General features: G+C 47.7%; 1 protein-coding gene across 5 annotated transcripts in view; it reads left to right on the top strand.

Moving 5' to 3' along the window:
• PSD3 (pleckstrin and Sec7 domain containing 3) overlaps positions 1–13,706 on the top strand; it is a 596,024-nt gene that overhangs the window by 163,750 nt on the left and 418,568 nt on the right. For 2 of the 5 annotated variants that reach the window (XM_024986360.2, XM_024986361.2), the window contains exon 1: positions 7,737–7,907. The exons of the other annotated variants lie outside the window; for them this stretch is intronic. In XM_024986360.2, the coding sequence (XP_024842128.1) occupies positions 7,887–7,907 (21 nt within the window). In that variant the 5' untranslated portion in view covers positions 7,737–7,886. Of the gene's footprint in view, positions 1–7,736; positions 7,908–13,706 lie in introns of those variants that run through there. 5 annotated transcript variants of the gene reach the window in all.

Consider the following 13,706-nt stretch of genomic DNA (forward strand, 5'->3'; position numbering starts at 1 on the left):
AGCTTGAGCTTCCAGAGTTGCTGAGCAGGGGCCATGAGTCTTCTCATGGACCAGACATGGTCCACGTGCGAGAGAGCTGGCATGGGGTCAGCCTTCTTGGGGTCTCTCCAATGGGGTGGCCTGGAGCATCTCAGGAAGAAGAGGAGGTGTTTTGGAGGTACCCAGAGCTGAAGAACAGGAGCAGAGCTTGTCACCCACTGTCTCCTTCCAGAGCATGCTTGCAGTTGAGCAGCAAAGAAGATCTGGTGCCAGGTGAAGTCTGGGCACTCTCGGACAGGACCCTTTAATTACTAAATCAACCCTGTGTCTAGAGTGAGCTGGACTATTTCTGGGCCTGCCAAGTTTTCATTTAATGGAAGAGAAGAGTGTCTCCCACCGAATGAAACAATTGTGGAGGACAGTTCTGGTCACACCAGGATAGAACTTATTCAACAACCTGGTTTTAATGTGAATATTGATTCCATTAGCTTTTCCTTGTTATAATTCCTAGAAGGTGTGGTTGGCAGTTCTTTTCTTTTGTAACAAAAATAAATTAATTACAAAATAACTAATAATTAATTTCTATCAGCCTGGAAACCTCTGTATGAATCAAGTATCTTTTTAGTGAATTCTAGAGGTAATTATTTTTGTACAAAAATAGCAAATATTAATTAACTAGGTCAGGTATAACAAATTAGCTTGAGACAAGGTGAGAAACTGCTAGAACTATAGGTATAAACACACTTTTACATTTTTCTTGAAAATGATGGAATGGGCATGGTGATAAAAAAGAGAAGTGATGATTGCAGGGTGCAGGGCATGAAGACAGAGAAACTACTCATTGAAAACTTGAGAGGAAAAAGTTTCATGTAAAAATTACCTGAAAATATTCCTTTGAAGAACATCTATTTGCTTTCCTCCTACTTTGTCAGCCTCCTTTGCTGGTTCTTAGTCATCTCTCTAATTTCTTAGCTTTGCATTGGACTCTCCTCTTTTCTCTCTACCAATCCACTCCTTTGGTAATCTCTTCCCATTTCATGGATGTAGATACCATTTCTACTCTAACTTGCAAATCGCTCCAGCACCAAGCTCTTCCCTGAATTCTGATCTCCTGCTGTTTATGCAGCACTGCTGCTTGGTTGTCAGTCTAAAAGGTGCCTGTAACTCACCCTGTCCAGAGCTGAGGGCTGACCTCCCCTGCCCAGTCCGGCTCCCCCTATAGTCTTCCCAGCTCACTTCACCAAATCCATCTTGAGCAGTTCCCTTCCAAATCCCTGTTGTCATCCTTGGCTCTCTTTCTCTTCCACCCTCCGTCTATCAACCAGTCCTGTCAGCCCAGCCTTCAAAAGATGACAGATTCTGAACATTTCTCATCTCCTCCTCTGCTTCCACCCTGGCCTCTGCCACCCTCATCGACTTGAATTGTTGCGTTAGCTTCCTAATTCTTTTCCCTGTTTCCAATGCCCCATATAAGATAATTCTTCTTGTTGTTCAGTCGCTAAGTCGACTCTGCCCTTAGCGACCCTTTGCGACCCCATGGGCTGCAGCACGCCAGGCTTCCCTGTCCTTCACTATCTCCCCGAGTTTGCTCAGATTCATGTACATTGACTCGATGATGCCGTCCAATCATCTCATCCTCTTTTGCCCCCTTCTCCTCCTGCCTTCAATCTTTCCCAGCATCAGGGTATTTAATGAGTTGGCTCTTTGTATCAGGTGGTAAAAGTATTGGAGCTTCAGCTTCTGCAGGCATGAGTCCTTCTAATGAATATTCAGGGTTGATTTCCTTTAGGATGGACTGGTTTATCTCCTTGCAGTCCAACGGACTCTCAAGAGTCTTCTTCAACACCACAGTTCGAAAGCATCAGTTCTTTGGCACTCAGCTTTCTTTACGGTCCAACTCTCACATCTGGACGTGACTACTGGAAAAACCGTAGCTTTGACTACATGGACCTTTGTCGGCAAAGTGATGTCTCTGCTTTTTAAAACGCTGTCTTGGTTTGGTAATCCTGGTAAAACACAAGTCAGATTGCACTGCTCCTCTGCTCAAAAGCTTCCAAAGTCGGTTAAAAGCCTGGATCCTCACAGTGGCCCATGAGACCGCACACATCACACCTCCCGCCACCACCTGTCACTCACACAGCAGTTGGCTCACTGACATTGTTGCGGTGGTCTCTGCACTGGCAGTTTACCCCCCACCTACAAGGCTGGCACGCTGGCCCCCTTGTCCTCACTGAGACTTCCCTTTCTCAGCATGGATAGCCTTCCCCAAACACCCTTTGCAACCATCCACTCCCCACACCCATGATCCTTACCCCTCGTTGCTCTTGCTTGTTTTATTGTTCTCTAAAATGCTTATCGCCATGTAATGTCCTATAAATATTAACTTACCTTACTTATTTTCTGTCTTTTTCAAACTCATGAGACTGTAAGCTCAGTGAGGACAGCAGTGTTTCATTTACTGCTCAAGTCCATCAACTGTACCTAGTATAGTACACAGTACACAGTAGATGTTCCAGAAATACTGGTCATATGAATGCATAAAGAGTAGCTGTCCATGAGAAAGACAATAAAAAATAAGCTGAAATGTTTGTGTTTCTTTATTTGTGTTTCTTCTTCTTCTTCTCAGGTATAGCTGACCTATTTGGATCCTGGGGAAAAGGTGAACTGGGTCCAGCCTGTGAGCTAACATTTCTGTGCAGGCACCACAGGGGGTCCATGTCACTTCCCCCTTGACTGTCCTCAGATTCCATGCTCTCTGAAACCACCAACGCAGACAGACTGCATTTGTGTTCTTTGCTTCTTGTCTGCCAACCCTCTTATCCACCCAGCATCCATTCAGTATTTATTAGAGTCAAATGCTTGGTGAATTTTGCCCTAGACACACCCTCTTAGTTTTACCTTGGGCTACTAAAATTCAAGGACAACATGATTGTAGCTTGTGTATTTGAGATGAATATTTGTTGTGTATGTGTAATTGAATAGTACATAAATAACTGGATATTCTATCTTGGATAATGGCAAATTTCAACTCAAAAGTTATTCATTGAGCCTTTACTATGGACCAGACACAGTGCTAGAAACTAGGAATTTGACAGTAAACAAGATACTGTTCTTCAACCTAACATATCCGTTATAGGTATACAATTGATATATCATTAATGTGTAAGATGTCTTTTAGTTGAAAATACTTTAGAGGTTAGAGTTGTTTCTATATTTCAAATAAAAACCAAAAAAAAAAAATGCATGTTCTAAGACTCTTTTATTGTTTGAGAATTCAAGTAATAGACAAGAGTGAACCATAGATCACAATGAAAAATTTTCTTTTGACATGAAATAACTGACATCTAGGAAATGAAAAAACAATAATATTAATAAAAATGGATTTAAGAGAACTTAATGTTAATCATTGCCTAAAAAACTTGAAATGTCCCCAAATCCTACAGTTCATATATGAAATAAATGTGAGATGTTTTCTTAAATTTGACAACATACTAAAATCGTGCATGTTATTTTCAGTAATGAATGTGAGACAGGAACTTTTAAAATGTAAAAGAAAAAACCCCCAATGATGTTTGATTAACTATGCTGGAGAAAATTCTTATTTTACCCATAGGAAATGTTGTTATAGGATTATTCTACTACTTCACACCCACTAGAATGGCTATAATCAAATACAGACAATAATCAGTGTTGGCTTAGGATGCGGACAACTTGGAACCCTCATACATGGAAATACGAGATGGTGCAGCCACTGTGATGCACAGCTTGGCACTAAAATTAAACAGAGTTATATATGACCTATGAATTCTACGCAAGAGAAATGAGAATATAACATCCATACAAAAACTTGCACAGGAGTGTTTATAGCAGCAGTGTTCATGAAAGCCAAAAAGTAGAACAACACGAATGTTCATCAGCTGATGGATGGGTAAATAAAATGTGGCCTAGCCTTACGGTGAAATATTATGCGGCAACAAAAGGAGTGAAGTTCTGATGTATGCTGATCATGGATGAGCACTGAAAATGTTAGGCTAAGTGAAAGAAATCACTCCCGAAAAGACCACGTAGTGCATGATTCCATTTACATGAAAAGTCCAGAAAGATGCAAGTCCATACAGATAGAAAGAAGCTTAGTGGTTGTGTGGGGCTGAGGGGATTAAAAGAAAAGAGCAGTGACTGCTAAGCATATAGCATTCTTTCTGGGGTGATAAAATTTTTATAAAACGGATTGTGCAACTCTGTGAATATACTAAAACACATTGAACTGTACGGTCTAGGTGGGTGAGGTGTATGAGTTACATCTCAATGAAACTGCTAAAAAAAAGTCATTCCAAAGAAATGATCAAGAGTATGCAGCCAAAACACACGGGGGAAAAGTACTGCAAAGGTATTTTAGGAAGTTAATTAATAAAAATCTGTGATTTTTCTGGATTTGGTGGTGTGTGTGGAACTTGTCAAGTTTTAGAAATTTGCATTGAAGTTTGTTTCCATTCTAAATAGGTCTTCATTCTTGTACCAAGAAAAAAGAAAGAAAGAAAAAATATTATACAATCTGATACTTCAAACTGGTCTTCAGAAATAGTGGGGATTAACTGTATGCATGAATCATGCATGAGAGAATTTCAATTTCCTTTTCATTTCTTCTTTTGGCCTCCAGTAATTCATGCCTGGCCTGTTATCTTTTCTCTTTGCATAATACACCGCGGGGCTCATGGGCAGAGTTGGTGGAGGAAGACTGGGGTAACGACAGAGCAGCCCCCGCCTCTTTCCTGCTGCTCCCTGGCTGGGTGCCTCCTTCTACTTTTACAAGGTGGATGTTTGTGTATTCTGACAATGAACTTGAGCACAACTGTGAAACTTTGAGCTGGGTGCCTGGGATCTCTCGGGGCTAGAGTAGTGGAAATGGGAATTCATCCTTTATTTCCAATCTTTCAAGACGCCTAACAAAACATTTACACACAAAATACGGTCTGGCAAAATGAGAGGTCAACCTTTTTTTGATTTGCTTTGGACTTTATCAACTCAGAAGTGGCAACACTGGCTAATTTGTGCTGATCAGAATCTTCAACCATTATGTCTTTGATCATTTAAGGTGGGAGAAACGAATGATTATTTAATAGACGTGATCAGCTTTGTAAGTAAGATCTTAAAACATGTTGGATTCAGGCAGGAAAAAAGTTTCCTTTGTGATGACAATGTTTCTGTTGCTTAACTTTGGAAATGCCTCTTTTAAAATATAATTTCATTAATTATTTTCGGCTATGCTGGGTCTTCACTGCTGCATGGACTTTTCTCTAGTTGCGGAGCCGTGGTGTGCGGGCTTCTCATCGTGGTGGCTTCTGCCGTTGCAGAGCACAGTCCCCCAGGGCGAACAGGCTTCAGTAGCTGCAGAGGGAGGGCTCAGTAGTTGTGGCTCCTCAGCTTTAGAGAACAGACTCAATAGCTGAGGCCCACGGGCTCAGTTGTTCCGCAGCACGTGGGCTCTTCCTGGATCAGTCAAACCCACATCTCCTGCATTGGCAGGTGGATTCTTTACCACTGAGCCACCAGGGATGCTCTGAAATGCCTTTCTTTAACATTTACCATGGACCAGGAACTTTACATAACTTGTCATGCTAATAATTCTTCATGTTATTATCACCCTCTTTCTATAATCGAGGAAACAGTCTCTGATTATGTGTCTATCCCCAGTTCCCTTAACTAGTAAATTCCTGCAAATCTATGTCTGCTTTGCCTTTTCTATGAAGTTATGTCTGTGTATAGTTGGCATGATTTTACATTCAGCTCAAAATGCTGACCTTCTTCCATTAATGAGTGTTGGTTGATTTTCCAGGTAAAGGCCACCAGGTCAGTGCTCATGCCCCAGGTAGCAACTGCATTTCTTACTTGGTTTTACATCTGATTGTTTGCCAACAAAATCATCAGACCTCGAGGTTCAAGGAAGGTGGGAGTTTATTGAGAATAGGCACACAGGTACTGTCTTCTTTGTGTCATTCTGTAAGAGGGGGGATCCATAAGGGAGAAATACACCCAAGTAAGTGAAAGCGAAGTGAAAGCCGCTCAGTGGTGTCCAACTCTTTGCGACCCCATGGACTATACAGTCCATGGAATTCTCCAGGCCAGAATACTGGAGTCGATAGCCGTTCCCTTCTCCAGAGGATCTTCCCAACCCAGGGATCGAACCCAGGTCTCCCGCATTACAGGCGGAACCTACACATCTGATCAAACTTCTTCCCTGGCAGGGGAGCGTGGATTAAGATCATTTTCAGACGCTGGAATGGATCTGTATAAATGCATGCACCCCCTCATTCTGGTTCCGCTGGTGAGTACCACTGGCTGACTGGTAGCTGTGGAAGAAGGGGCGAGGCACAGTAGGGGACGCAAGGGCCCCTTGCACCCTGACCTGGTGGGCGGGCTCCTCGGGCCACTAAAGAACCTGATCCTCCATGTCCACTCACAGCTTGGCCACCTTAGTCATTCCCGTGTCTTTGCGCATCTTCTACCACCGCAGAAGCCAGACTTTAAAGTCCTAGGACTCTTACGGAGCATGGAGCCGCCGGCCGCGCGGGGTTCTTATTCAGGAACTGAGCGCGGTATTTGCAGGTAACAGACCTCGCAAAGGGGTTTAGGACCGCACCAAGCGGACCTTTCCCAGCGCGAGTCTCTGCCGCTCAAGGCTCGAGGGAAAGAGGAAAAGGGCCTCGGCCTGAGGCACTCCGGTAGGAAACTGCAGTTTAGGCCGGGATACCCCGGCAGGCTCCCATTCGGGGCGGCACGGCCCGTGGCCGGAACGCGGGATCTGCCTCGAGGGACCGGACTCGGAAAGGGTCGGCGGGTCGCCGGCGAGCAACCCCCTACACTGACCCCCAAGGGCCCCGCCCGGCGGCTCCGACCCAAGGGAGCGCGTCGGCGCTAGACCCCGGACCGCGGGAGACGCCGCCCCCTTCGAGGCTCCCCTCACGGCGCCTCCTGACTGCAAACTCCGTCGGAAGCGCCGCTCGCTTTCCTCAGGGAGACGGCGAAGCAACAGGCAGGCTTCCGCTGGAGGCCGGCGACCGCGAGCGCCGCGCGGGACCCGGCCCGGCCCCCTCTCTTCCCGCTCCCGCTTTTCTCCCCCTTCCCCTCTTCTCTCCCCTTCTCTCCGAAAACCGCCTACCTCCCGGCACCCCATCCCTTCCCGCCACCCGCCGGGCTGCCCCTCCCGGGCCCCGCCCACCTCCCCGCACCCCTGTCCCTTCCCGTGCTGCCCCCCGTCCCCGGGCCTGCCCCTCCCCCGCACTTCTCCGCCCCCGGCCTGCCCCTCCCCTTCCCGCGTCCTTGTGGGGCACGCCCCCACCTCCGGCGCCCCTCCCACCGTCGGCCCCACCCCTTCCCGCTCGCCCCTCCCCAACTATCTCCCCTCCCTCTCCTCCCCGGGGCCCCGCCCCCTCTCCTGCCCCCTCTCCCGCCCCGCCCCCTCCCCCTTTCCTTCCCCGGTGCCACGCCCCCTCCCCACTATCTCCCCTCCCTCTCCTCCCCCAGGGCTCCGCCTCCTCCCCTCCCCCTGAGGACTCCTCCCTCTCCCCCGTCTCTCTCCCTCCCCTTCCCCTCCCCCTCCCGCGGCCCTCCCCCTTCTCCGGGCCCCGCCCCCGTCCTACTCTCCCTCCCATCCCCCTCTCCCCCCCGAGGGCCCCGCCCCCTCCACGCTCGCCCCTCCCTCTCCTCCCCCAGGGCCCCGCCCCTCCCCTTCCCTGCCCCTCCCCCGCCGTCCCCGGGCCGCTGACGGGCCTCAGCCTCCGCCAGGGAGCGCGCTCCTCGCCCGCAGCCCGCCGCCCGCCGGCGTCCCCGGAGCGCGACAAAGAGCGCGCCGGTCGCCCGCCCTCTCGCCGTGGCGCCCGCGGCTCCGGCGGCTCGGCGGGCGATGGGAGATGGAAGGAAGAGACGCCGCGGTGAGGCTCGATCCGGCGGGCGGGCGGGCGGCCGGCGGCCGTCGGGCCGGCTGTGCTTCGTGGCGACTGGGTCCCGGGTCCCGGGTCCCGGGTCCCGGGAACGGCTTCCTTTCTGCCCCTCTTTGTGAGGGGCCGGGAGGCTCGCTTGTGGGGTGGCGGCTCGGGGACTTCACGCCGAGCCCCGCTCTCCAGCCGCGAGGCCGGGGCGGCGCGGGAAGCGGGAGGAGCCGGTCGGCGGAGCGCCGGGCGCTCCGGCTCGCCTGGGTTGCGGGGAGCCCAGCCGCGATCGGCGCGGGACGGGGGCGGGTTCCGAGCCTCGGAAGGCGTCGCGGCCCTCCGGTTTTCCTCGCCTTTAACTTTGCCCACGGGTTCATGCCCGGAGCTCCGGCAGATGATGCTGCGAGACGTGAAAAAACCAGGCAGCGCTCGGAGGACGTGGGTTTAGAGTGCTGTCGGGGGGCCTGGTGGGTAAATGTGTTGTCTGTCGGTCCGCCTTCCACGGACACGGGGGTTTCCACGCCGGACTCGCTCCTGAGTGGGTCCAGGCACTGGTGTAGGGAAGAGGAGGTCTGGAAAATGCCCCTCCTTGGGACGGATCCTGGCAGCACACGCTTCCATTCAAGAGCTGTACCTGGATATTGCAGAGCCTGGTAGCCCGGTGAGCGCGACTGGCTCTCTGCTGTCAGGGAGTTTGCTTTCTAGGACGGGAGGCTTGGGTGGAGATGTGAAGGAGGAAGGCGGAGGAAGGCTTGGTTCTGGGAGCCGAGGGCCTGGACGGCCTCTGCTGGCAGCTCTGGATGGACCTTGAAGGGGAGGGTCGGGTGGGGGCGAAAGGATGCTCCTCACAGGAGGAGAGCAAATGCGCTCTCTGGGCTTCTTTCAAGAAATACTGGACCATCCTTCCTTAGAGTATTCACAGATCAAGGGATATTCTTTTTAAAAGTCGTTGATTTTGTCCTCAGCACTAAGCGCAGCATGCTCAACAGAAACATCACAATCACAGTAAAGCAAAACAAATGAACACCTTCCCAGACAATTTTTAGAAGCTCTATTCTTCTGTATCTTTCTATATCCACTCACGAATCATATCAAAAATCTATGAGGCTGTTTGTGAGATACTTCATTAATATACACTTCGTACTAAATGGAGCAGAGTGGGTATGGTGAAAATTACTTAGACACGTGGCTTGTAGATTTTGTCACTGACATGATGAGTTTCAGCCTCTGTCTAGGGCACATCCTTTAACCTCTGGAACTGAAATTTCCTCCTGTGTAGGATAAGAGGATTGGGTAGATAGATGCTTTCTCAGAGCCTTCCAGCCCCAGCATTTTATGGTTTCATGCCTAAACATGTACATGCATTCCTTATTCAGTGATTTACTCTCAGCTTCACCTCTGAACATCTCTCAGTTATGTGAATCAACACTCATCCTGGTCATTAAATGGGGGAGATATTTTAAGGTGAAATTCCACAGTTGTATGTTGTTTTTAAAAATGCAAGTGTAAGAAGCTTTATTTGCAGATCTGACTGAGTGCTGGCTTTATAAAAAGTTTTGTTAACACTGTTCATTTCATTAATGACCAAAGAATAATACATGCTTTGTTATCCACGTTGTATTAAGGGGTTAAATTTTGCTTTTCATTAAATACCAGCCCTTATAAAAGTGAGATACCTTGGGAATTTGGAAATAAAAATAAGACAGTAAATTAGCTCATTGAAAAAGAAAAATTCAGAGAAACTTTCCATCAATGGCTCAATTCACTTTCTAAAACCTTGATATTTATCTGTTTGCTGACCGTGATGGAAAATATGAGTGGGATTTAGCCTGGCATTATATTAAAAAAACGCGTCTAAAGCATTACTCCTTTTAGAGTTGATTTCCCCGCCCCCACCCTCCCCAACCTTGGACATTCTGGAGTCATCTGACATCATTCATAAACTAAGACTCCAGTGTGGTAATGGATTAATCCCAGTCTTGGTTAAGAAGTGCCGAGGCAAAAACTGTGTGAATGTTAAAATATGTATGTACTTTGGCCTCCAGACTGGTTTGTTTGAGGTTTATCTGAGGTTTTGTTGTCATTTGGCAATTCTGAAAAGATTATTTCTTTGGATTTGGGTTGGGTTAGGAGAAGGCAATGGCACCCCACTCCAGTACTCCTGCCTGGAAAATCCCATGGACAGAGGAGCCTGGTAGGCTGCAGTCCATGGGGTCGCTAAGAGTCGGACACGACTGAGCGACTTCACTTTCACTTTTCACTTTCATGCATTGGAGGAGGAAATGGCAACCCACTCCAGTGTTCTTGCCTGGAGAATCCCAGGGACGGCAGGGCCTGGTGGGCTGCCGTCTATGGGGTCGCACAGAGTCGGACATGACTGAATCGACTTAGCAGCAGCAGCAGCAGCAGCAGGAGATGAGTAATGGATGGTGATCCTCAATTTTTTAGAAATGAATTCAGACATGACTGAAGTTTAGACAGTCTGAGAAATAATCTAGTGATCAGGAGGTGACCAAAGCCCCCTCACCTGAACATGTGATTCAGGCTCATAGACCTTGGGGTCCAGTCTCACGTGCTGCTTCTGTGGTTCTCAGCATTTAGGACTCCCCCTGTGTAGTCATGGAAACCCATTCCAGTATTCTTGCCTGGGGAATCCCACGGTCAGAGCAGTCTGGTGGGCGACAGTCCGTAGCATCGCAAAGAGTCGGACACAACTGACTCGACTTAGCAGACACGCACCGTGCAGTTGTGATCAGGCAGAGAGGTCCTTGGCTTCCCTTTGCCATAAGTGGAGGCGTTTCCATGTTGACTACTGCCACTCAGCTCTTCTGGAGTTCTTTCACAGTTAAATCAGCTGAACCTTAGTGTCGGGTGGTGCACGATCCAGAGGAAATGGCCAAAGCATTTGTTCCGGGCGTCCCTGCCTGGACAGCTTGTGTGTTTTGTGGTGTTCTTTGCAGTTTCAGTTTGCTATAACCAGTGTTTTCTCTTGGCAAAACTCTATTAGCCTTTGTCTTGCTTCATTCCTTATTCCAAGGCCAAATTTGCCTGTTACTCCAGGTGTTTCTTGACTTCCTACTTTTGCATTCCAGTCCCCTATAATGAAAAGGACATCTTTTTTTGGGTGTTAGTTCTAAAAGGTCTTGTAGGTCTTTATAGAACCATTCAACTTCAGCTTCTTCAGCATTACTGGTTGGGGCATAGACTTGGATTACCGTGATATTGAATGGTTTGCCTTGGAAACGAACAGAGATCATTCTGTCATTTTTGAGATTGCATCCAAGTACTGCATTTTGGACTCTTTTGTTGACCATGATGGCTACTCCATTTCTTCTAAGGGATTCCTGCCCTAGTAGTAGATATAATAGTCATCTGAGTTAAATTCACCCATTCCAGTCCATTTTAGTTCGCTGGTTCCTAGAATGTTGACGTTCACTCTTGCCATCTCCTGTTTGACCACTTCCAATTTACCTTGATTCATGGACTTAACATTCCAGGTTCCTATCCAATATTGCTCTTCACAGCGTCAGACCTTGCTTCTATCACTGGTCACATCCACAACTGGGTATTGTTTTTGCTTTGGCTCCATCCCTTCATTCTTTCTGAAGTTATTTCTCCACTGATTCCCAGTAGCATATTGGGCACCTACTGACCTGGGGAGTTCCTCTTTCAGTATTCTATCATTGCCGGGAGAAATATCAATAACCTCAGATACACAGATGACACCACCCTTATGGCAGAAAGTGAAGAGGAACTCAAAAGCCTCTTGATGAAAGTGAAAGAGGAGAGTGAAAAGGTTGGCTTAAAGCTCAACATTCAGAAAACGAAGATTATGGCATCTGGTCCCATCACTTCATGGGAAATAGATGGGGAAACAGTGGAAACAGTGTCAGACTTTATTTTTTGGGGGCTCCAAAATCACTGCAGATGGTGACTGCAGCCATGAAATTAAAAGACACTTATTCCTTGGAAGGAAAGTTATGACCAACTTAGATAGCATATTCAAAAGCAGAGACATTACTTTGCCAACAAAGGTCCATCTAGTCAAGGCTATGGTTTTTCCAGTGCTCATGTATGGATGTGAGAGTTGGACTGTGAAGAAAGCTGAGCGCTGAAGAATTGATGCTTTTGAACTGTGGTGTTGGAGAAGACTCCTGAGAGTCCCTTGGACTGCAAGGAGATCCAACCAGTCCATTCTGAAGGAGATCAGCCCTGGGTGTTCTTTGGAAGGAATGATGCTAAAGCTGAAACTCCAGTACTTTGGCCACCTCATGCGAAGAATTGACTCATTGGAAAAGACTCTGATGCTGGGAAGGATTGGGGGCAGAGGAAGAGGGGACAACAGAGGATGAGATAGCTGGATGGCATCACTAACTTGATGGACGTGAGTCTGAGTGAGCTCCGGGAGTTGGTGATGGACAGGGAGGCCTGGCGTGCTGCGATTCATGGGGTCGCAAAGAGTTGGACACAACTGAGCGACTGAACTGAACTGAACTTGCAGTTTCAGAGATTTGCTGGAAAGAATTTTAGCAGTAGCATTATTTTTTTGTGAGTGTGTGTCCCTTTGTACCTTTCCGTGTTTCTGAGTTATGTGTCCATCTTCCAAAGACATTTTTCACACACTCCAATTTAAATAGTGTTGGTTGTAGTGGTTGCAGCGGTAATGTGAATGGCTGTTGCACTTTGCAGAATGGGGTAGTGGGGAGAGGGGAGAGGAAAGATACTTCCAGCATGTAGTGAAGTTACTCTTAAGCTCATTTACTGGATTCCCATGCCTCATTTGAAAACAAGGCGATAACTCCCAACGCTAATAATGAATCTTTGCTTCTGCTATCTTATTTGTGTAAAACAGCACGTGTCCCTGCAGTCCTTGTTTTCCACTGTGCCCAGAAGGTCAACTAACTGGGGCCTTGTTGGCGCCAGTGGACAGAATTTTGTTGACACTCCAGGACACAGAGGTGGTGGGGTGCTTTCTCTTTTGGGGACACCTGTGATGTAAGGAAGGGAGTCACCAGCTTCTCTCCCCTGCCTCCGTGGGAGCACCAGGCCCTGGCCGTGGCTGACCACTCATTTCTCCTGGCTCGTTTAACTGGGAACAGCCATCTATTATTAATAGTTTGAAACTCGCTTTTCTCTGGTCATAGACCAGTAGATAAGTCAGAATAGTTTGTACATGTTGATGGACATTGTGGGAAGTTTATCTTTGAGGTTAGGGTAAGTGGGAGAATGAACACTTTGACCTGAGCTGAAGGCTTTTTTCTTACATAGTAGTTTCAGATCGGAGAAGGAAATGGCAACCCACTCCAGTGTTCTTGCCTGGAGAATCCCAGGGATGGGGGAGCCTGGTGGCTGCCGTCTCTGGGGTCACACAGAGTCGGACATGACTGAAGTGACTTAGCACTAGCAGCAGTTTCAGATAGGTTGTCTGAGAAGCAGCATTTTCCTTTAAGTTTCAAATGATGGCCTGACTTTTGGGAAAATGCTTATTTTATGTGATATTTTCAAGCATGATACATTGTTACAATCACAGCTAAAGTTTATTGAGATCTAGTTGCTGTTTTAACACAGGTTACCTCTAGTCCCCATTACAGCCCCGTGTGGTCAGTACTGTCATTACTTCCAGTCTGAAGTCTGGAGAAGTTACTTAACACAGCTAAATAAGCCACAGAGCTGAGATTTAAACTTGGCATTCGAGTGTTCTTAACCACCACTCTGCTTCTATGTCCTCAAAGTTAGCATTGTGTGTTGCAGGATTTTGGCTCTCGTATTTAGATTCTCTGGGTCTTGGAATCTGAAATTGGA

The sequence above is a fragment of the Bos taurus genome, chromosome 27, assembly GCF_002263795.3.
Source record: "Bos taurus isolate L1 Dominette 01449 registration number 42190680 breed Hereford chromosome 27, ARS-UCD2.0, whole genome shotgun sequence".
Lineage (NCBI taxonomy): Eukaryota > Metazoa > Chordata > Mammalia > Artiodactyla > Bovidae > Bos > Bos taurus.